We start from the raw sequence: 21,164 nt of genomic DNA, 5'->3' as shown, positions 1-21,164 counted from the left end.
CACTCATGTTAAGTGTGCTCAGTATATTCTAGTTGATTAATTGATAAACCTTCAAAAAGTGAAACTATAGGTATATGCAATTCTAAATTCCTAAATCAAAACTATCCCCCAAATCCCTAATTCTATCACTCAATCAACCAGCATTTATTAAGGGCCTATTATGTGCCAGGCACCATGCTAATTGCTAGTGATACAGAGGAAGGCAAAAGATAATCCCTGCCCTCAAAGAGCTTACAGTCTAATTGGAGAAACAACACACACACACACACCCCTATGCACAAAAAAAAAAAAAAAAACATAACAGGTTAAGAGGAAATGATCAATAGAAAGAAGGCTTTAGAATTCAGTAGATTTTAAAAAGGCTTCTTTGGAAGCTGAGGTTTTAACTAAGATTTATGCAAGTGAGAATAGGTTTTATCATCTTAATAAAAGAGTAGTCTTTCTCCCTTCCTTCCTTACTTCGTTCCTTCCTTCCTTCTTTCTTCCATCATTTTTTTCTTCCTTTCTAAAAAAAATAGGGGAAATCTCCTTTCCAGTTGCTTTTTCCTAGAGACATTGTTTCCAGAGTCACAGAATATTGTCTCTGTGTAGTATTTAGAGCATGACTATGTGTAAGGTCAATTAGAACATTGTATTCCTTGTCCTGATTAAAGATTTGTTCTTTCTAACTACTTTAGGAGTTCTATATTTTTCAAGGTTGACACTATGTATCTTCCTTTTTTCCTTCCTTCTTTCTTTCCTTTCTTCCTTTTTTTTTCTAAAAAAAAGAGTAGGAAAAATTTTTCCAACTTAGGAGAATTAATTCCATTTTGTTTTAGGTCTTTACTTCATGATTGGGCTATTTTGAGTATATTGTTGTTTGATAAGCTTTTCAATAAGATAACCACTTGTGTGTTATTCACAATGTGGATGTGTGTGTGTGTGTGTGTGTGTATTCTTAAATATCTGATAAGCCTATGTAGACCTTCTATTAAGATAAAATATTCACACTTGGTAGCATATGTAACAAAGAATAAATCAGGGATATGCATACATAGTACTTTCCCACTTGAAGAAAGCCAGATTAAGTCATGAAGTAGAGATGAGGAGGGAAAGAATTCCAGGCAAAGGTAACAGTCAAAGAAAATACCTGGAAGCAAGAGATGGAGAGCCTTTGCAAGGAACAGCAGGGAGGTCCCTGGATCAGAAAGAATAGGGAGGTAGATGGAGGAAAATATAGATGGACTAGACTGGGGAAAGATTTGAGGAAGGCAGACCCAACAGTACGCAACTGCAATAGATGAGGCAGGAAGTGATGACAGCCTCCACCAGGGTAATAACAATCAAAGGAGAGAAGGGGATATATACAAAAGGGGTAATTGGCTAATACTAACAGCCATGTCAAAAATAAGCTTATATTTATATACTTTTATGATTCATCGTGCTACCATGGACAGAGCCTTGTCCTCTAAGTCAGAGGATCTGGGTTTAAACCCTGCCTCTGATGCACACTTCTTATACAAGTCATTTTCCTTCCCCTCTCTGATACAATGAGAGAATTCATCTAGATGGCCTTCGAGGTCCTTCTAGCACTACTTCTCTGATCCTATAATGATAATCCATTATCTTATTCAAGCCTTACAACAACCCCATGAGAGGTGAGCAGATATAATTGTCTCTGTTTTACAAAGAAAGAAACTGAAATTCAAATACTAACTTGGCCAAGATCATATGGCTAGTAAGTAATGGGCTTGGGACAGAGAGAACTTATGTCTTCTTTGTTACATTCTTATCACTCTCATGCTGCTTAACAACCCTAGCCTGGATGTGGACAGGATACACTCTAGTTGTGTCTTGGACACAGCCCCACATTTGAGGAGTCTGTAGAGATGATAGAGACTTCCTGTAGCTCTTACATGGTCAACTATAGAAAGGCAAATGGCTTCTTAATGCAGTTCTTTCTTCTCCTATTATTCCCTTATTTTCCATTTTGATATCTCTCTTCTGCAACATTCCTATTTATTCTTCTTTCATGACATGCAGGTTCTATTTGTCTTGTTCAAGGATGCCCTTGATATTCATTTTAAGCAAGTTTGTTTCCATTAAGGTGCTAGACAGATGAAGGATCATGAATATCCTAAATCGTCTTGGGTTTCAAGCCTGTGCTTCTCTTTCCTCATGCCCCCATGCCTACTCAGAATAGCTCTGTCCACTAGTCCTTCAACACTCCCTATAATATTGTATTTGTTTCTGGGAAGCTTCAGGTACACAACCCAGAAAGGGTTGAAGCCTCAAAGCTTGCTCAGAGCCACAGATTTTCTAATGGTCACTTCATATTTAGGCAAAGGCAGAGAGTATTTTTTTTCCATGCTAAAATAACTTCCAAGGGAACTGTGAGAATCAAAATCTTTTTTTGCTAGCTCTTCAGCTTTCCTCCACCCTTTCAATATGGATGTACCCCAAGGCTCTGTCCTTGGCCCTCTTCTCTCTCTCTATTCTCCTTCAAAGATCTCATCCATCCCCTCCAAAGGCTTTCAATTATCACCTCTAGGCAAATGACTCCCAAATCCTTATCTCCACCTCACCCTCCTCAACCACTCACTCATGCCCCAGTTCTATATTAATATCTGCCTTCTAGATGTCACTAACTAGATATACTACTGGCACATCAAACTCAACATATACCGAGCTGAGTCATAGAGTCACATTTCAGAGTTGGAAGGGATGTCAGTGGCCAGCAAAACTAAAACAACCTCCCATGGGAATCAGCTCTACCTATCTATCAAGTAAGCATCTAGCCTTGCCTTTTGCTTGAATACCTTCAACAAGAGAGAACCACTCACTACCTGCCAAGTCAACCCAGCCTGTTTTTGAATAATTTTTAGAAAGTTTTTCTTTCTATCGAGTTAATTTGCTTTTGGGGGGAGCAACTTTTACCCATTGCTTCTACTCATGTTCTCTGGAGCTCAAACACAAGTTGAATTCATGTTCCAAATAATTGAAGACAAATCCATAACTAAGTTTTCTCCAGTGTGAACATTCTAAGTTACTTTGAGTGATCAGCACCTGTCCTGAACACAAGACTCTACCCCTTTCTGGTTAATCTCCATTGAATGCTCTCTGGCTTTTCAATATCCTTCATAATATGTCACATTCATAATTAAATGTGTTGCTGCAAATATAGAAGGGCAGAATACAATGCAGTTTTTAATCTCCTTATTCATAGGATTCCCAGAAACTCTGCCTTCCTTAATGATGCCAATGTACTTGGATACTTGATAGGATTTGATTTAGCAAAACAAAATGCTACCTTAAAGGCTCCCAGCCTCCAACAGGCTGTCTTCCTTATATGTGTTAAAATCATTCTTCATTCCATGATGGGTTTTTTTTAACTTTTTTTATGACTCATTATCAATATCAAGAAAGGCATAAAAACATGGATTAATATATGTATTTATTATAATTCATTACATATTTATAACCAATTGTGTATTATATCATTTTGTTAAATATTATATTATGTCATATATGTATTTTAAAGGTCTTGCTGTCATCATGGAATATGTTTAGTGCAATTCAAATGGAAAAGTGCTGGACCTGGAGTAAGGAAAATGCAAGTTCAAATCCTACTTCAGACACTAGTTTTGTGCCTCTTGTCAAGTCAATTAGCCTCTCTCAGCCTTAGTTTCCTGAACTATAAAATAAGGGAGTTATACTTAATATAGAGTCAACTATATTAAGTGTCAACTGTCTTAGACTCAAATGGGAAAAGTAACCTCCTTCTGGGCCCCCATCAGTTACAAGCTATAAAAGTGGATCATTTTCATGGCCTAACTTTTACTAGGTAGTGATAAAGGTTGTTCATAGCAGCTTCCACTAGAGACTTTGCTTAACAGTGGTTTAGCTCCCAAATCCTTACGTAAAATGTATATTTTCTAAGCAGGTTGCCTTGGTGGTCTTACCCTGAGTCAATCAGTAGCTTTTCCCCATGAGGGATTACTGAGAATTAAAGAAAGAACATGAAAAATGTAACTATGGGAAAATATTCAAAGTTAAATAAAAATTTTAAAAAACAGGTTCTCTTCAGAATCCTGTTATCACATCATCCCCATATCCCTGGCAACTTTATCTATAACACTGCTTATAGGCAAAAGCTTTCCTTATTTTCTTTCTGTACATTTGAGCCAACTGAGAGTTCAGTGAGTTATTTTGTTTTTGTTTTTGTTTCCCCTCTCTCATGGCATGGAGACATGGATAAGTAGAGACCTATAGTTGTGGAGAAAAGCTTAAATTTATTAAGAGCTGAAATGTTCCTTACATCTGGTACTTCTCTACAAAAAAAAAATCCTGGGTAATTTTTAAAGCAAAAAATTTTCTTTTAAGATGTCATTTCAAACCCTTTTTTTTAAATCCCCAAAGAGAATGGGGATATGAAATTTCCCATTTGTCCAATGACCATCGCTACTCCTGCTACTACAGAATTTCAAAAACAGAGGATCAGTGCCTGCTCACTACAAGTCTGTGGTTAACATAATGACCATCTGAGAGTTGAGAAGCTGTGGTTGGATGCTCTGCTGTCTCCCTGCTGAGGTGGAGAGGTGCCTGAAGGCTTGTCCTTTCTTATTTGCCTGCCTCCCTTGAACAAAAACAGGAAAGCGATATGCTCAGAATCCTGTTCATGCCACACAAGAACAACAAATCTCCCTGAGTCAAAGGCAGGCAATGCAGGCGGTAGAGGGAAGACAGTAATGTGAAGTCATTCACCGTCTATCCAGACAGAGGCTGTAGTATTTTTCAATCTTGAACTCTTAAATAAGACACCCTAATGAGCAGCACATGCTGGGCCATAGCGAGACATGTCGGCGCCCAGAGCAGGATGTCAGTTCCTTTCTCCACCCTTAATTACACCATCCTTATCGAGGGGCTTACTTGGGAAGCTCAGGGTGTTTGCCCCCCTTTTGGTGCCTTCGTGTGTAACTCTCAGATAGCAGCATTAAAGGCCTATTTCTAATATCACCAGCTCCCTAAGAGGCACAGGCTAGGCCACAGGGATGGCTTTCGTGTGTATCTTAGAAGCGTTGCATTTACCTTTCAATTAGATTCAGGTGTACTTCAAACTGCACAGTTGGTGCATTCCTGGAAAGCTGTGTATATGTTATACATTTTAAAAATAAACTTCCCCATTCTATTTATACTGTATAAAAAAGGACCCGTTATTTAAGGGGAAACTGCAAATAATCCTCTCACTAAATGGAAAACACTTTTGCAATGTGTAGAATTTACTTTCTAACTTATCTGCTCCATAAATTCAAATTTTCTTTTTATTTCAGGTCTTTTTTCCAAATTTGGCATTTGATTTCATAATATTAAGAATGCACTGTCTTACTTTTCATTCATCTTATTCACTATGCTTCTTTTAGTCTTGTTTACTTAATAATAACCAAATCTTGTTAGTTTTATCTTCCATTTTGAAAAGGATTAAGAGAGTTTTCTAGGAAAAGTAAAACTACTTCTTAAAAAACTCTTACCTTCTGTTATTATTAAGTATTGGTTCCAAGGCAAAAGAGCAGTAGGGGTTAGGAAATGGTGATTAAGTGACTTGCCCAGGGTCACATAGCTACTAAGTGTCTGAAGCCAGATTTGAACCCAAGAATCTCCCATACCTAGGCCTGGCTATCAATCCACTAAGCCATCTAGCTGCCCCCAGGTATCACTACTTTTAAGGAACCAGTTTCTAAATAGCCAAGCTCCATGGCACCACTGTACAAGCAGCACCCCACCATAGTATCTTGAGCATAGTAGGAACTTGATGTTAAAAATTTCTGGAATGCATGAATGAATGAATAAATTAGTAAATAGATAAATGAAACATTAAAAATGCCTAATTTTTTACCTCAAAGGCCAATCTGAACATTTGGAAGGAAAATTAAGGAAATTATATATTTGAGTCCAACATAGGATGGACAAAAGGTATTCAAAGAATAGAATTTATAAACTTGAGGCTATTGTGTTTGTCTTCTATTACTGGGGAAATTCTAGAATGAAACATTGAGATGGTAACATTTTAATAAATGTCTAGAAACTGAAGAACTGATCTCAAAGAACCAGTATGGCTTTATCAAGCATAAGAGAGGACTTTAATACTGACTTTACTGACTTTAATCCTTTTTTGACAATATTGATAAGCAAATATGTCAGGCCAAGTGTGCAAATAGTGTTTGCCTATGTTTTAGAAAAGCATTTGATAAAGTCTCTTATGTGGAGTCAAAGGTGTGATGTGGAAGTCAGAAAACGATGGTAATACATAATTAAGTTGTGCTAAGAGACTCCTAATTTCTATCAAGAAGAAAGTGACAATTCTTTCTATAGCTGACCTACTCAGACCATATTTGAAATATTACATTCAGTTTGGAGTGTGATACTTCTGGAAAGACACTACAAAGGAGAATATTAGAATGGGGGAAGGTCTTGAATGTATGCCTTAGGGGGATAATTTAAATAAACTAAGCATGTTTAGCTTTAAGAAGAGAAAATCTGGGCTGAGGATGGGCAGGAGATGATGGCTATAGGCAAGTAATTTGAAGGACTCTCATTTGAAAGAAAAATTAGAATGAATCTCTTAGACCACAGAATATATTACTAGGAACAATAGGGGTTTGTTATAAAGAAAAAAACTTTCAAATAAGTCAAGCTATCCAAAAGTGAAATGGGCCACCTCAGGGCAATAGCATCTTCTCTATCAATGGCAGTCTTCAAGCATAGACTTGATCGTATGGCCTCTCAGTTCTCTATCAAATCTAAAATTCTGTGATCCTATGAATATTTACAACCCTACATTTAGAGGGAACTCATAAAGCTGGCTTTTGACTCATCCTCTCACTCTTTGCTATGAATAACACAAACAGAAATGAGAGAAATACTTGTAATATAAAAATATACAAGTAAAAAAACATATAATACTTGTAAAATTTTTTTAAAAAGTGTGTTCGATTTCAAGACCATAGACCAGGGTTCAAATTCTGGTTCTTCTATTTACTTCCAACATGGCCTCAGACCACGTTCCTGGGTCTCAATTTTTTCACCTGTAAGATTACAGCATTAGACTGCATGACTTTGAAGATCCTTTCCTTCCTTCCCTCCTGAGCAGCAAGGTGAGACACAAATGCCAAGCAACAGGAGAAGAATACAAAAAAGGCCTGGGAAAACTTGATTTAAACCAGAGTGCTCAGGCACTTGAGCATTTTTGATTCAATTCAATCCAGCCAGCATTTTTATTCATTTAACTTTCTGGTTAGACTCAAAATCTTTTTTTGCTGTTGTTTTGAGTATTGTTGCTGAAAGCCTTTCTAAAAACATTTTAGTCCAAGTACTGCAGCCTGGATATAATTGAACCTTTGAAGACTCAGATGCTCCCAGGTTATCATGCTTAACATTACCTGTCACTATAGAGGACTGTAGGTATGGAAATAAAAGGTTAGGGAATAAGACAAGATGAAGATTTTTCTGGGAATATTTTCTAGAATTTGGGGATTGGGTCCTACTTGCTTAACTAAATCACTGAATTTTTTTGTTGTTGATTTTGTACTTTATCCATTTGGTAATTGTTAAGGAGCTGGCCAGAGAGCCAGAAAGACCTGAGTTCAGGCCTGGGCCCTGGCTTGTACTGGCTATATGACTCCAGATGAGTCATTTAACCCATCAATGCATTAAGCAACTCACTAAGAACTACAAGTTGCAGACAAGATATGAACCTACTTTGGTTCCTTATTTGAGAATTCCAATTCCTACTTTTTATGGGGTTCCTAAGTCTCCTTAATTCTAATGCCTTTCCTTTGCTCATTATCTCCAATTTATCTGATATATAACTTGTTTTGGGGCAGCCAGGTAGTGTAGTGGATAGAGCTTGGACTTGAAATCAGAAACACTCATCTTCCTGAGTTACAATCTGGCCTCAGACACTTAACTAGCTGTGTGAACCTGGACAAGTCACTGAACCCTGTTTGTCTTATTTCCTCCTTTATAAAATGAAAAGGAAATGGTAAACCACTCTTGTGTCTTTGCTAAGAAAACCCCAAAATGGAGTCACAAAGAGTAACCACAGCTTAAAAGACTGAAGGACAATATAGCTTGTCTGTCCACAGTTGTTTATATGTCTATCTCCCCCATTATGAGAGCATCTTCAGAATATCTTTGAAAGGGGTTGTCTTTTGTCTTTCTTTGTATCCTTAGCACTAATCACAGTGGCCAGCACTTAGTGGGAGCTTGGGAAATGTTTATTGCCTAAAGGGACCAGCAAAACCATAGGTCCTCCCATCCCTATTCAATCAATTCATCCATTCAACAAACACTTAAGAGATCCTGTTGTCTGTAAGACATGCTAAGTGCTGTTTTTACAGTAATTGTGCTACAGCATATGACTGGTATCCTGTTTCCTAGAAAGCACTGGTAGCTTCCCTGGAAAGCATTTGTTGTGATTTGCATTCATCCTAAAAATAGAATTCAGAGAAGTTCTGGGTAATTCAATTCAATTTATTAAGCATTAACCACTTTCCAGACTTTGTGGTTGGGACTGGAGATACAAAGATGAAAAGCAGCGCATAATTCCCCAACTTAAGGACTTTTTATGCTATTGGAAAGGACATGTGCAGCAACAATCATGGTACAGAATAGAATGGGATGGGTTCAAAGAGGAAATCTAAGCAAAATATTCTAGGGATGTTAGCAGTTTAGAGTTAGCAAAATACTTTGAAGTTGGTAGTTGAGAATAAGCACAAAAAGCATCTATGAAAGAAGTGGCTCCTGGACTGGCTTTTGATAAAGAGGATTATTTTAATAGATGATGATCAGAAGGTATATTCCAGGTATGAGAAATGGTTCTCATGACACAGAGATGGAAGAACATAGTGGGACAAGAGAGACTAGCAAGAAGCCTAGTTTGATCTTATCATAGAATGCATGCATGAAGGAGAATAGCATGAAATCAGCCTGAGGACAGAGGCAGAAATCAGATTTTTGGAGGATATTCAATGCTCATCTAAATTTCTAGTTTATCTAGTAAGTAACAGGATAGCAACTAGGTTATTGTAGAATCTTTACTTTAAAGCTAAGAGGGATTCAGAAGGTCATCAAGTCTACTTCCTTCATTGGAAACTGAGGCTTATTGAAGTTAAAGGGATTGTGGCCCAAGAGCAAATTTCCCATCAACCTACACTTAAGCCAAAGGCAGGGAGTAGGGCAGACAATTCACTCCTAGACATTATATTCCAACTTCTCAGCCTTCTCAATAGTTCTTTCACTTTTTCCCATCAATTTCCCTCCAGGGGCTAAAGAGTCTTGTCCCTCTACACCAGTAATTCCCAAAGTGGGTGCTATCACCCCCTGGTGGGTACTGCAGCGATCCAGGAGAGCAGTGATGGCCACACTTTTTTTGTATCACATTCTATTCTGAGTTCAATAAATAGTTTCATAATTTCTAGGGGGCGCCAAGTACTAATTTTTTCTGGAAAGGGGGCAGTAGGCCAAAAAAGTTTGGGAACCACTGCTTTACACTTTCCTAAGCTCTGGATTTAGCAAGCTTTCAAGTAGTAAAACATAATTTTCCCTTTAAAATATAAGTTCCCGGAGAATAGGGATGCCTTCATTCTTTGTGCAATCATACCCAGCACTGAACACAGGATCTGGCATGAAGGAGATACTCAACAAATATCTATTGATTCATTGATTGAAATTAGGTATGTGATTTTATGTTTCTTGTGTTTTCATTTATTGCTTATGTTTGTCTTATCTCCCCCCATTAAACTATAAGCTTCTTGAGGGTAAGAGCATTGACTTGAGTTTAACATTAGTTCTTCACAGCACTAATTTAACAAACTGAAAACTGATATTTAAAAAATAATAATAAATGAATAGCTGACACATTTATGTAATACTTTAATATATCATCTAATTTCACCCTCATAATCTCCCTAACAATAGAAATATCATTATTGCCTACTTTGAAGTTGAGGAGATTGAAGCTCAGAAGGGGTTAAGTGATTTGCCCACTGCCAAATTGCTAGTATCAGGGCAATATCTGAACCCAGGTCTTCTTAACTGAAAATCCAGCATTCATACAGTGAAAGTCCATTGACTGACTAATTTACTTGTCCTTTTTTTTTTTAAACTGTCTAGCACCTTCTCCTAGGTTGAAATAATTTTTAATCCAAGTCAGCAATTTAGTCCAAATACAACATAATTAGGACCTCATTTACTTTTCTAAGGTTCTCTAATTGGTAGTTAGAGCAATTCCTTAATTTCAAACACTCTGAGATCTAAAGTTCCAGGTACCACCATTATGTGTTCATACTGAACCACTAATCTTGTTCTCCCACTTATGAGCCCTATTGGGCGTCAGTTCTTAACTAAGATCACTTTCCTTGTCAGTTCTTGTGGAATGAAATGGAATGGAGTCACACAAGCTTTATTTCTGCATTAAAAGAAAAAAAGCTGTAGGAGCAGCTGCCTGGCTCAGTGGATTGAGAGCCAGACAAAGAGATGGGAGGTCCTAGGTTCAGATCTGACCTCAGAAACTTCCCAGCTCTGTGACCCTGGGCAAGTCACTTGACCCCTATTGCCTAGCCCAGTGGTTCCCAAACTTTTTTGGCCTTCTAGAAAAAATATTACTTAGCCTCCTGGAAATTAATTTTTTAAAAATTTTAATAGCATTTAATAGGAAAGATAAATGCACCTGTGGCCATCATGGCCTCCCTGGATTGCTGCAGCACCCACCAGGGGGCAGTAGCACCCAGTTTGGGAATTATTGGCCTAGCCCTTACTGCTCTTCTGCATTGGAACCAATGTACTGTATTAATTCTAAGACAGAAGGTAAGGGTTTTAGAAAATTTTTTTTAAGAAAAGAAAAAAAGCAGAATGTTTTTTAAACCTGATATTTATCATTGATTGGAAAAGGTTCTCTGATTGGGTTTAGTCTATGGTCATAGATTTGATGTAGATGATTTCTTTCTAGAAGGTATCAGATTTGCAAACTGTATGACAAATGTAAAAGTTGGTGACACTTCATTTAGACACTTTCTGAATGACCCTAAATAAATCACTTATCCCTGGTCTATCTCAGTTTCCTCATATGTAAAAAGAAGATAATAGCAGTACCTACCTCCCAGGAATTGATATAAGGACCAATAGAGATTATATTTCTAAAATGTTTTGCACATCTTAGAGTACTGGTGTTGTTGTTGTTGTTGTTATAACTCAGAGGATAATTTTGTTCCGTGTCCCAAAGCAGACACCAATCCTCTTACCAACTGCGTACCAGGACTTGGAGTCAAGGGATTTTCAGGAAATCCAGATTCTGAGCAAAAAGTAATGTATTGTTTTCTTCTTCTATTTCTCTGGTCTTGTCAACAAAGGCATAAAGATAGAAAAGAACAGAAGTTAGCTGCATGGCTAGCACATTCTGAATTCATCAGGCAGAATTGCCCACAGAGGAATAGTAAAGAAATATAAAGGAGAAGAGATGGGGTGTGGAAAGCATAAAACCAGAGGTGAGAGTCTTGGAGAACAGCCAAGGAAATTAGATTTATTGGGAAATTGAGGGTGATTTCCACCTTCCAAAGCTTCCACAGGCACCTTTGAACATTTGCAATCCAAGAATCTTTGCTCTGGTACTGGACTCCATAGGGCCCATTTGGCTTCTTCTCCCCCTTTTTCAAATACTGAAGAACCATGGAAACCTAGCCAGGTTTCCAAAAGTTTATAGCTAGTGATGCCATCTACTTCTATCGCATGTCCATCCAATTCATAAATTCCTTACTAAAAGTAATAGAGAATGCCCTAAGACAAGTCACATAACAGTGAATGTCTAGCCAGGGTTGGTAGCACATGCCTCCAAACCCAGCTACTGCTGCTGCTGCTTTACTGGGAAGCCTGAGACTGGTGGAACACTTGAGCTCAGGAATTTTGAGCTACAGGAAAGATAAAACTAATCAGGTAATGATTAAGTCCTATATCAATATGGCGGACCCTTGAAGTAGAGGGCCACCTGGTCACCTAAGGAGGAGAAAAATTAGCCCCCGGTGGGAAAACAGATTAGGTAAAAGCTCCCTTGATGAACAATATTGGGAAAAGTTTTGTGAGTGGCCAAGTTGCCTTTGTATTTCCACCTCTGAGACAGGGAGACCAGTCTCAAAACAAAACACAAAAAAAGCATGAATGTCTAAGGAGCAAGGGAAGTGGGTTGGCAAGGAGGTTAAGATGAAGAGGCAAGAAGAATTTATGACTGATCCATGTGCTAAGAGTCTGAGAAAGGTGGTAGGATTAGAGGATCATGTCCATGGCTTTTTCTCATGGATAATTCTCTCTCATTGCCAAACTTCTGAACACTCTCACTCTACCTCCTCTTTTTTCTCCAAATCCCACCCTTCTGAAGCCTGGCTGACTCCCCAATCCCAAATCAAACACCTGTGTGCCAAATATCCAAATACCAAACAACTAGCCTATAGAGGCAGCTGCAAGGAGACACTTTAAACCTTTCTTGGGCCAAGCACAGACAGAATCTAGGAGAGAGAGCTCGTGGCACAATTAAGGAAATGATCCTGGTATTATTTTTCTCTCCTCCCCTCTTCTCCCTTCTCTTTTTCCTCTCAAAGATGCTGCTCCATCATAATCTGACCCTGTTCTGCTTCTGAGGAGCTAAATGTCTCGGTATGGATGTCATTTGGTGCCTATCCAGGTGAAAAGTAATATGGAGCATTTAATGTTAGGTAAAAGGTTAAAAAAATCTCTTCAGTGCCGTGGAGAGAGGATTTGGGAAGAGAAGAAAGCCTCTTAGGTTGCCACATAAAGATACAAGAGATGACAGGCTTAGAGGAGTTTGAGGAGAGAAAAACATCATGCCAACCAGTAAAGCTTCACAAATGTGGGCTTTTACCCACCACATCAGGTGCTAGAAATAAAAACCTAAATAGTTGAAACTGTCTACCCCAAGATGCTAATATGGCTTTTTCCCTATCACCTATATTCATGGACCCTCTCTAGATCAGCCCTTATTGCCCCAAGCAATAGAATTTTCTTGCTTCTCTTGAGAAAGAGTTCTCAATCTTTCTACTAAGGAGAGTTTCTGGATAGAAAAAAAACTGAACCAAAGCAAAAACCTAGAACCCTGAAGAGGATGCAATAGACAGGAGTAATCTTCTGACCTCTTTTATCCACATCTTTGAGCCAATGATCCTCTGTCCCCACTGAGGGAGCTCCAACTTCCAGAAATCTCCTTTTACCCAAATTCTTAGCCACACAGCTCCTCAAGCACTCCAACCATGGAATAAACCCAGGTTTCTCATTTGATCACTCTGGGCTGAGGAAGTTAGGAAGGGAGGGACTGTGTTCTTCAACTTGTACTATACGGTTTGATCTGAAAATTTTTGTAGATGGACATCATTTTCTACTCTTCCCTCCTCATTAACTTGATCCTGGGAGGCATTTTTCATTTGTTTGTTTCCTCCTGCTAAAACTTACAAACTTATAAAGGAATTTCTAAATGTCATCTACTAACCAGAGATTCAGCATTGCTGAATGGAGATGGCACTGGCCTAGGATTTCTGAGAGTTCTATTTGAGTCACAGCTCTGACTCTAGCTGGGAGACATTGACCCAGTCACTCCTGGGTCTGTTTCCTCATCTGTACAGTGGAGATAAGGAACCTTGTACTACCTAATTTGCAGGGTTGTTGGGAGGAAACAACTACAGAAATCTGAGTCATTAAGGCCACCACCTGTCATACTATAGATGTGAACATACCAAAACTAGGGGAAATCCCATTGTCCCACCTTCACTACTTGCAAGTCCCACATGTTAACCATGGGCAAACAATCAGGAACTGACTAAAGTGTATCACATAGTCTTGTTACATGCTCATTAAATGAAAGTTCTTCCCCTTTTAGCGTTCCTTTGCTCCCCTTTATCTTTGAGCAAAGGGGGTAATGTGAGATTTTCTTTGTTGTTTTGTCCTATCATTTTTTTTAAACCCTTGTACTTCGGTGTATTGTCTCATAGGTGGAAGATTGGTAAGGGTGGGCAATGGGGGTCAAGTGACTTGCCCAGGGTCACACAGCTGGGAAGTGGCTGAGGCCGGGTTTGAACCTAGGACCTCCTGTCTCTAGGCCTGACTCTCACTCCACTGAGCTACCCAGCTGCCCCCAGTCCTATCATTTTTAAGAGCTCTCTTTTGTCAAAGTTTTTCAACATGATGCATTTAAGCTAGTTCTGAAAACATTCTGACTTAAGATGGATAAAACTATAGAACAGATAAATGTAAAGAAGGACAGAGGATAGAAATCAATGGCAGCAGCAAACCAAATGTTTCCCATTTTATAATAATATATACCCATTAAAAAACAAAAATTCCCTGTAGGATATTAACTTAATTTGTGTAATGAAAAATGGAGACCAGTGACAAACCTTAGGATATTAAAAGAACTTTCAAGACAACAAGCCATTTATTTTTCTAAATCACCACTGTTGAGATGCCTAGACCAGTGTTATTAAACTCAAATAGAAATAAGGGCCATGAAAACACTTCAAGACTAAAATTGATTTAGAAAACAATATATTAACATTATTGATGTTTTGTTTCATTTTTGTTTATTTTGTTTAATAGTTCCCAATTACATTTTAATCTAGTGCAGGCGGCACTGAAAGTATAGCATCTCATAAGCCCTGGGTTTGATACCTCTAGTCTGGACCACTGGAAGCTATCCTTTAAAACCCTGTAACATTCTTTAGAGAACTAACTTTTATCTAATGCATCCTTGTTTTTCCCATTCTACTTTACTTATAATGGTTGTTTAATAAATATTTATTATATGGTTCACGGTAAGTCTTCTGATTGGATGGTTTAAAGGAGTCCTCAGATCTGCCTGCTTAGGTCAGGTCATAGCCCAAGTGGAGGGCTGAGAAGATGGGGGAACTTATCTAGAAGTAAAAGTCATGGCAAGGTTTACATAGATGAACCTGAAGAAAGACCATTAGAGGCATGGAGATGACTCAGTGGGCTTGGAGTCAAGAAGATCTGAGTTTAATTCCAACCACAGACACTTATTAGCTCTTTTGAGTCAATTATCCTCTGTTTGGCTTAATCCACTAGAGAAGAAAATGTCAATTGCTGAGAAAACCCCACTGGGGTGCTATGATCCATGGAGTCATGAAGAGTTGGACACAACCAAACAAGCACAATCCAGCAGGCAATTAATTTTGAGAAGTGATGAGTGAATATGGTGGAGTGGAAAGAGCATTGGAGGTTAGAAGGTCTGAAGTTTAGGTTAGGGTTTGCCCCTAACCAGCTGTATGACCTTTGGTTAGTCACTTGTCTAACCTTCATCTTCCAGATCAATAAAATAAAAGCTTTTGGGGGCAGCTGGGTGTCTCAGTAGATTGAGAGCTAGGCCTAGAGATGAGAAGTCCTGGGTTCAAATCTAGCCTCAGTCACTTCCTAACTGTGTGACCCTGGGCAAGTGACAACCCCACTGCCTAAGCCAATGTCTTGGAACCAATACATAGTACTGATTCTAAGCTGGAAGGTAAGGGTTTAAAAAAATGAAAGCTTTTGACTAGATGATCTCTAGGTTCACTTCCAGCCTTCTGATTCTGAAATGTCATGAGAAAAGAAACCTAGTTTCATACTCTAGCTCTGCCATGGGCCTCTCTGGAACTTGGGGAGTCCATGTAACCTCAGTCATCATTGGAAAATGTGGGAAAATAAAAGGGATGAGAAAAAATAGTCATTCAAGGATCTGAAATCCAGAATTTGAGGTGAAACTTTCAAAGAATTGATCTAAATTTGGCTCAAAGCCAGGACTTCCTAAGGTGACTTCTCAGTGGCTCACCAAAAATGGTATCCTCACCTCAGGCTAGTTGCTAGCAAGCATGTGTCCCTAAGTGACCAGCTAACTCAGGAGGGCTTTCAATGAAGAACCCAATGAATTACAGCAGAGCAGGGCACTGAGCCTGGTTCCCCTTTTCCAAAATGCTTTCTCCCATTGCTTTAAAGATTGGCACTCTTCAGAAGAGGCATGAGACTTGTTCTGCCTAGCCCTTAAGGACAGAACTGGGAACAATAAGTGGAAGTTACAGAGGAACAAGTCAAGACTTGTTGGTTTCATATAAAATGAAAACATTCCTAACAATTCTGTTCCAAGGTGAAATGGACTGACATCATTGAAGATCTTGGAACACAGGCTGTGGGATTATTTGTTGGGGAACTGTAGAGGAGATTCCCACTCGGGGAACGGTTTAGAACCCATATCCTCTGAGGTACCGGCCAGTTTTGAGATTCTACAACTTAGATTGAAGTTTGAAGGGAAGCTAAGCCAGGCTCTAGTCCTCTCCTAAAGAACATCAGGAATGTTCAGGGCTTGGGGTGTAGGAATCGCAGAATGAATCAAAAGTCCTCATCCCTAAATAAAATAACGCGGTAGAATACGCTGAAAGTCAATTTACCTTGCTAGCCCAGGGGGAGGGTTGGGAAATATATGTGCACGATAGATAGATAGATAGATAGATAGATAGATAGATAGATAGATAGATAGATAGATAGATAGATAGATTTTTTTTTCCCTCTCTCTCTCCAGTGTCTAAATGTGCCGTGTCCCAGCCAGCCACAACCCGAGGATGTCACTACCCCAAATCACCTCCGCTCCTCAGAAAGGGCTATTTCCACCCGTAGGAAGGACCACGCCTTCAAAGGCAGCTGTCCAAACCAGGTGCAGACCCAAAGTGCCATTTCCCCCCATAGGGTTCCGGGATTGTTGCTGACCAATCTGTGCATGAAGCAACACTGCCACCTAGTGTCCCATATGAGAAGTATTCCCAAAGGTCCAGCCTCTCCTGGGGTTCCCCTCTCCAGGAGCCAGTGAGACCCAGTGGCCAGGCAAAGTAGACCATGCGTTCCAGGTTATAGTGAGGGGATATCGGGACTGAAGTCGGGAGCGCTGTGGGACAAAGTTCTAGGAGTAACATGGTCCTCTTACCATTCCTCTTTGCTTTAAGGCTGACGTGGGACTAAAGCAGAACTATGGACAGTGTAGGGGGAGAAGTGTATGGAAGGTTTTGTTGATGGATAGTAAAGGAATCAAGTATGAAACCAGCCTTGTATTCCCCATGGAGGGGATTGTAGCTTTCATGGTTCTCCAGCAAAAGGGCTACAAGCTATTCAGAGACTCTGCAGAGCAGAGAAAGCTCAAGTAGAAAGGAATCTGAGAGGGAGAAGGGACCCTATTGACTGACCAGTTAAAGCCAGAGAAGTGACATGATTTCTCTAAGGGTACATAGACTGTGGTAGAGCACAGAGTAATAATCAGCTCCAGGCTCCCAGTCAGAGATCTCTTCATTTGCATCACATTGTTTTTAGCCCTCTTGAGAGTCTGGTTGGAAATGCCCAAGGGTGAGCATCCACAGCATCAGCCCCCACCTTCCCAATGGGATCCAGACCATGATTCAATACATTAACTTTTTAAAAATGTTTGAGCAAGCTCATTACATGGAATTTGATGGAGGGTGGAAAAAATGAAGCTGGTTTTTGTTTCCTGTTGATAGGGGTCTCTCTTCTTCCGTCCTTGTAAAAAGTAGATAGGGGAAGACGGGAGAACTAAAGTGGTAAGGCAGTTTATGATAGGGGCATCAGGGCTTTTCCAGATTGATCAATCCTTACAGAGTAGCTTGCCTAATAATAAGATAGGATGAAGGGAAACTATGGCACATTTTGAACAATCAATGGATCTAGAGAATTCAGGTAAGTACTTTCGAGAAGGACCTATAACCATAAGAAAATTCATCTGTGTCCAAGTCCACAGGCACCCAAACAGAAAAGACAAGAGAACCAAAATCTCAGTTATCTCGACACTTAAGGGCTGGTGGCAGGTAGCAAGCAATGCCTTTCTTCAAGTCAAGGGTTTAAAAGTTTATAGCAGCTCACATTTCTGTAGTACTCTAAGGTTCCCAGAATACTTTCTAAGTGTGGTGGGTTCCGAGAGTTTCTTCTTTGTAATATTTTTTGGATTGCACTCTGCTTTTACCCAGCCAGGGAACTGGTCCCAGGTCCCCTTTTCCTGCTACTGCAAGAGCAAAGTTACTGTTGTTAGGCTGAATTGCAAGAGAGCAGTCTCCCTGGCAGAAGAGGACACAGTGAGAAAGGGAAATCTGTAAAGCAGCCAGCCCTGATCAGAGAATCATCTTATTGTATTATTTCATTGCCTTTTGCACCAGAAGAAGGACTTCCCCTTACTCCCCACCACCACCTTTCCCAGTCTCCAGTCCCTTCTATCTCCCCTCCCTAACCTCCAAAAAGAAAGAGGAGGAAAAGGCTAAAAATCATATTCATTTTCTGATTATCCCAGTCCTCAAAGCTGCCATTATGATCAAAATAGAAGGGAAATAACATCAGGAACGAGTGTGCCAATATTGCCTTGATGGTTGGGAGACACTTGTGCACCTTTCCTTCCCTATACAGATTTCAAACTTGTCCTTGATTTTACAGATTCCCTGCCCACCAACTATGGAAGAAGCTGTTAAACTTTAAGCAGTTGCCTCTCCAAACAGTTGGGGATTCCATTTCAATCTGTCTTCTGACTTTGTTGGCAACCTGGGGCAAACATTTGTGGTTCTTAGAACTAGAAGAAGTATTGAATGCTATAAGAATGACTGGACACTAGTAGACTTGAGGTAAAAAGAACTGAGTTCAAATCTCAGCTCTGCTACTCACTAGTTATGTGACATTGGGAAAATTATTTATCCTCAGTTTTCTCAACTTTAAAATGGACCTACACTTCTGAGATTCTCTAAATTTCATGAATTGATCATCTAGTACAACTCCCTCACTTTACACTAAAGGAAATTGAAGCCAAGAGCAAGATTTGGCCAAGGTCAAACAGCTAATAAATTTTGTTGTCTCGGTTTTGATAACAATGGTAACACCAAGTTCTTCCTCCTTGGATGAGAGGCTTTCCTATCACAAAGAGTCAACTAGTTCAATTTGCCAAATATTTACTGTCTACCCTGTGGTAGGGACCATTCTGAGGTTTATGACCCTATTTTTTACAACCATAGAATGGTAAGTTATAAGGTGGCAAATTCAATTCTTCATTAAAGGAACTAGAGCTGCCCTTCCTCCCATTCACCTGCCTAGCAGGTAGCATTTGTAAACCATGGAGTTCTACATATATTTCCCATACTCCACATAGAGCACCTCACGTTACAACATTACTGTGAGGAATTAGAGGATAGGATTCCATTTGCAGAAGAGGAAACTGAGGTAGAGACATTTGCTTGATTTAATTAATTGCCACCATTAGTTGCAAAGACAAGACTACAACTCAATTCACTTATGCCCTTTCCTCTAGGATCTACTGTCTCTACATTGGTTACATTGTGTTTAGGGGCTGAAGACTTCCCTGAATCTAGAGATAGCTATCTCTTCTCCTAAAGTCCAAGGATGTTTCAAGGAAGAGCATTAAGATGGGCCAGGGTGGGTGGTGGAGAACCACTGTTGCCATGTCGCTAGAAGCCCTGCTTTCTAATAATCCAGCTATGCTCTGAGTGCAGCTCCCCAGCAAAGAAATGACAGTACCTCTGATTTTGAAGGCTGTTGGAACCTGCCACCTCATCCCATCCCTCATCAATCTTGCCACTGAGTCAAAGAATGTCCTTTCTCTCTAGAAGATGAGAGAGCTTAGTGGAAAGTCTGGAATAGGAAAGGAACTCCTAGAAAAGAGTTGGAGAAACTCGATGGATTAAGACAATTACAGTTGTGACACTGCCGTGGAGATCATATGTTGCTCATCTTGTGTAGAACGAATAAAAACCTTTCCATGTAACTCCAACCATCTCCATTCTTGGCCTTTCTTGCATTTTACCCCTCTCTTCTCACTCCTAACCTATTTCCTCCAATTACATAGGATTTGGAGATGGAATCAATCTTTTAGACATCATCTTGTCCAACTCTTTCATTTTGTCTTTCAGGAAACTGAGGCCCAGAGATAGCTAAGTGATTTATTTTAGGGTCATACAGTTGTTAAGGTAGGATTTGCACTCAGGTGCCCTGCCAGCTTTGTTTGCATTCTATAATTCTGCACAATCAGCACCCCAGCAGAGCAAGTGTCCCATTTGCCAGGGTCTTAGAACCCAAGAAAAGCAGAGGGTCTCTTACCTGCTATAATGGCTGGGTTGTTCTGTCCTCCCTCTGGTCTAACCCAGGCTTCCACCGTGAATGCTTCCCGGGGAATCTCAACCATCACCTCTGGGCGAAGCAAGAGCTGTTCCCGCCTACCAGAGAAATACAGGATAGGCATCCCTTCTTGGGAGTAAAAGGTTGCTCCTCCCCAGTTGGGGTTTTCCCCCAAGTTCTCTGCATTCTTCTCCTGTGCCTTTCTCCGGTGTCTGATCCTCACTTCCCTCTTTCTTTGGGATTCTGGTTTTGGTCCTTGTGGGTACGAGGGGGCTTCAGTGCCGGCAGCAGCTCTTTCTTTGGTCCCAGTCTCACTCAGAGACTCCAAGAAGCTTTGACTCCCAATGTGAATGTCATCAGACGGCTCACGAGGATTGTCCTCTGTCTGGGGGGCAAGAGTACCCCTGCCTCGACTCCCACTCAGTAGTGTGGATAAACTCCTTGCTTGTCTATTAGCTTCATCTTGAAGAAAATGATTCGTAACTCTTGCCTCAGTGCCGGGCTTACTATTTCCTACAGGAAGGCTTCTCTGCTCCCTGATGGGGTAGGGAAGCAAGTAGTCCACTCTTCTGCTAGGATAGACCCCAAAGAGATGATTCAGGGGAGCAGCTCGGGGTCTTCGGGCTCTAGCCCCCAGCCAACACTGTTCTCCTTCTGATGACACCTGGTTCAGCTGCCCCCTGAGGACCAAGGACTGCTTATGCTCCCAGCCTAGGTCCGAATCAGCCACACTGAGCAGCCCACCAGTCAGAACCACAAGTGTCATCCCCAGTACCCTTAAGCCCAGCATACCTCCCCTGGTTCATCCACAGAACTACAAGCTAATATAGGGGGAGGAGGTGGCACACCAGAATGGGGATGGGGAGTGAAGCAAGAAGGAACAGCTAATGGAAGTGCTAGAGTCACTTTGATTGGGACAGCTGTTTTTTCAGGACACTAAACTTCCACTAAGGCTCTCCTTCATCCCAACCTGCAGC

The 21,164-nt window shown here is 40.2% G+C and overlaps 1 protein-coding gene across 1 annotated transcript in view; it reads right to left on the bottom strand.

The window, feature by feature from the left end:
- PAPPA2 (pappalysin 2) overlaps positions 1 to 20,977 on the bottom strand; it is a 386,296-nt gene extending 365,319 nt beyond the window's left edge. The window contains exon 1 of the mRNA XM_044674282.1: positions 20,170 to 20,977. Coding sequence (XP_044530217.1) covers positions 20,170 to 20,977 — 808 coding nt within the window. The remainder of the gene's footprint in view (positions 1 to 20,169) is intronic.
- Positions 20,978 to 21,164: the final 187 nt, after the last annotated feature.

This window comes from Gracilinanus agilis, chromosome 4 (assembly GCF_016433145.1).
Source record: "Gracilinanus agilis isolate LMUSP501 chromosome 4, AgileGrace, whole genome shotgun sequence".
NCBI classification, from domain to species: domain Eukaryota; kingdom Metazoa; phylum Chordata; class Mammalia; order Didelphimorphia; family Didelphidae; genus Gracilinanus; species Gracilinanus agilis.
The sequence above is the reverse complement of the archived record's forward strand: the minus strand, read 5'-3'. Positions and strand labels throughout refer to the sequence as shown.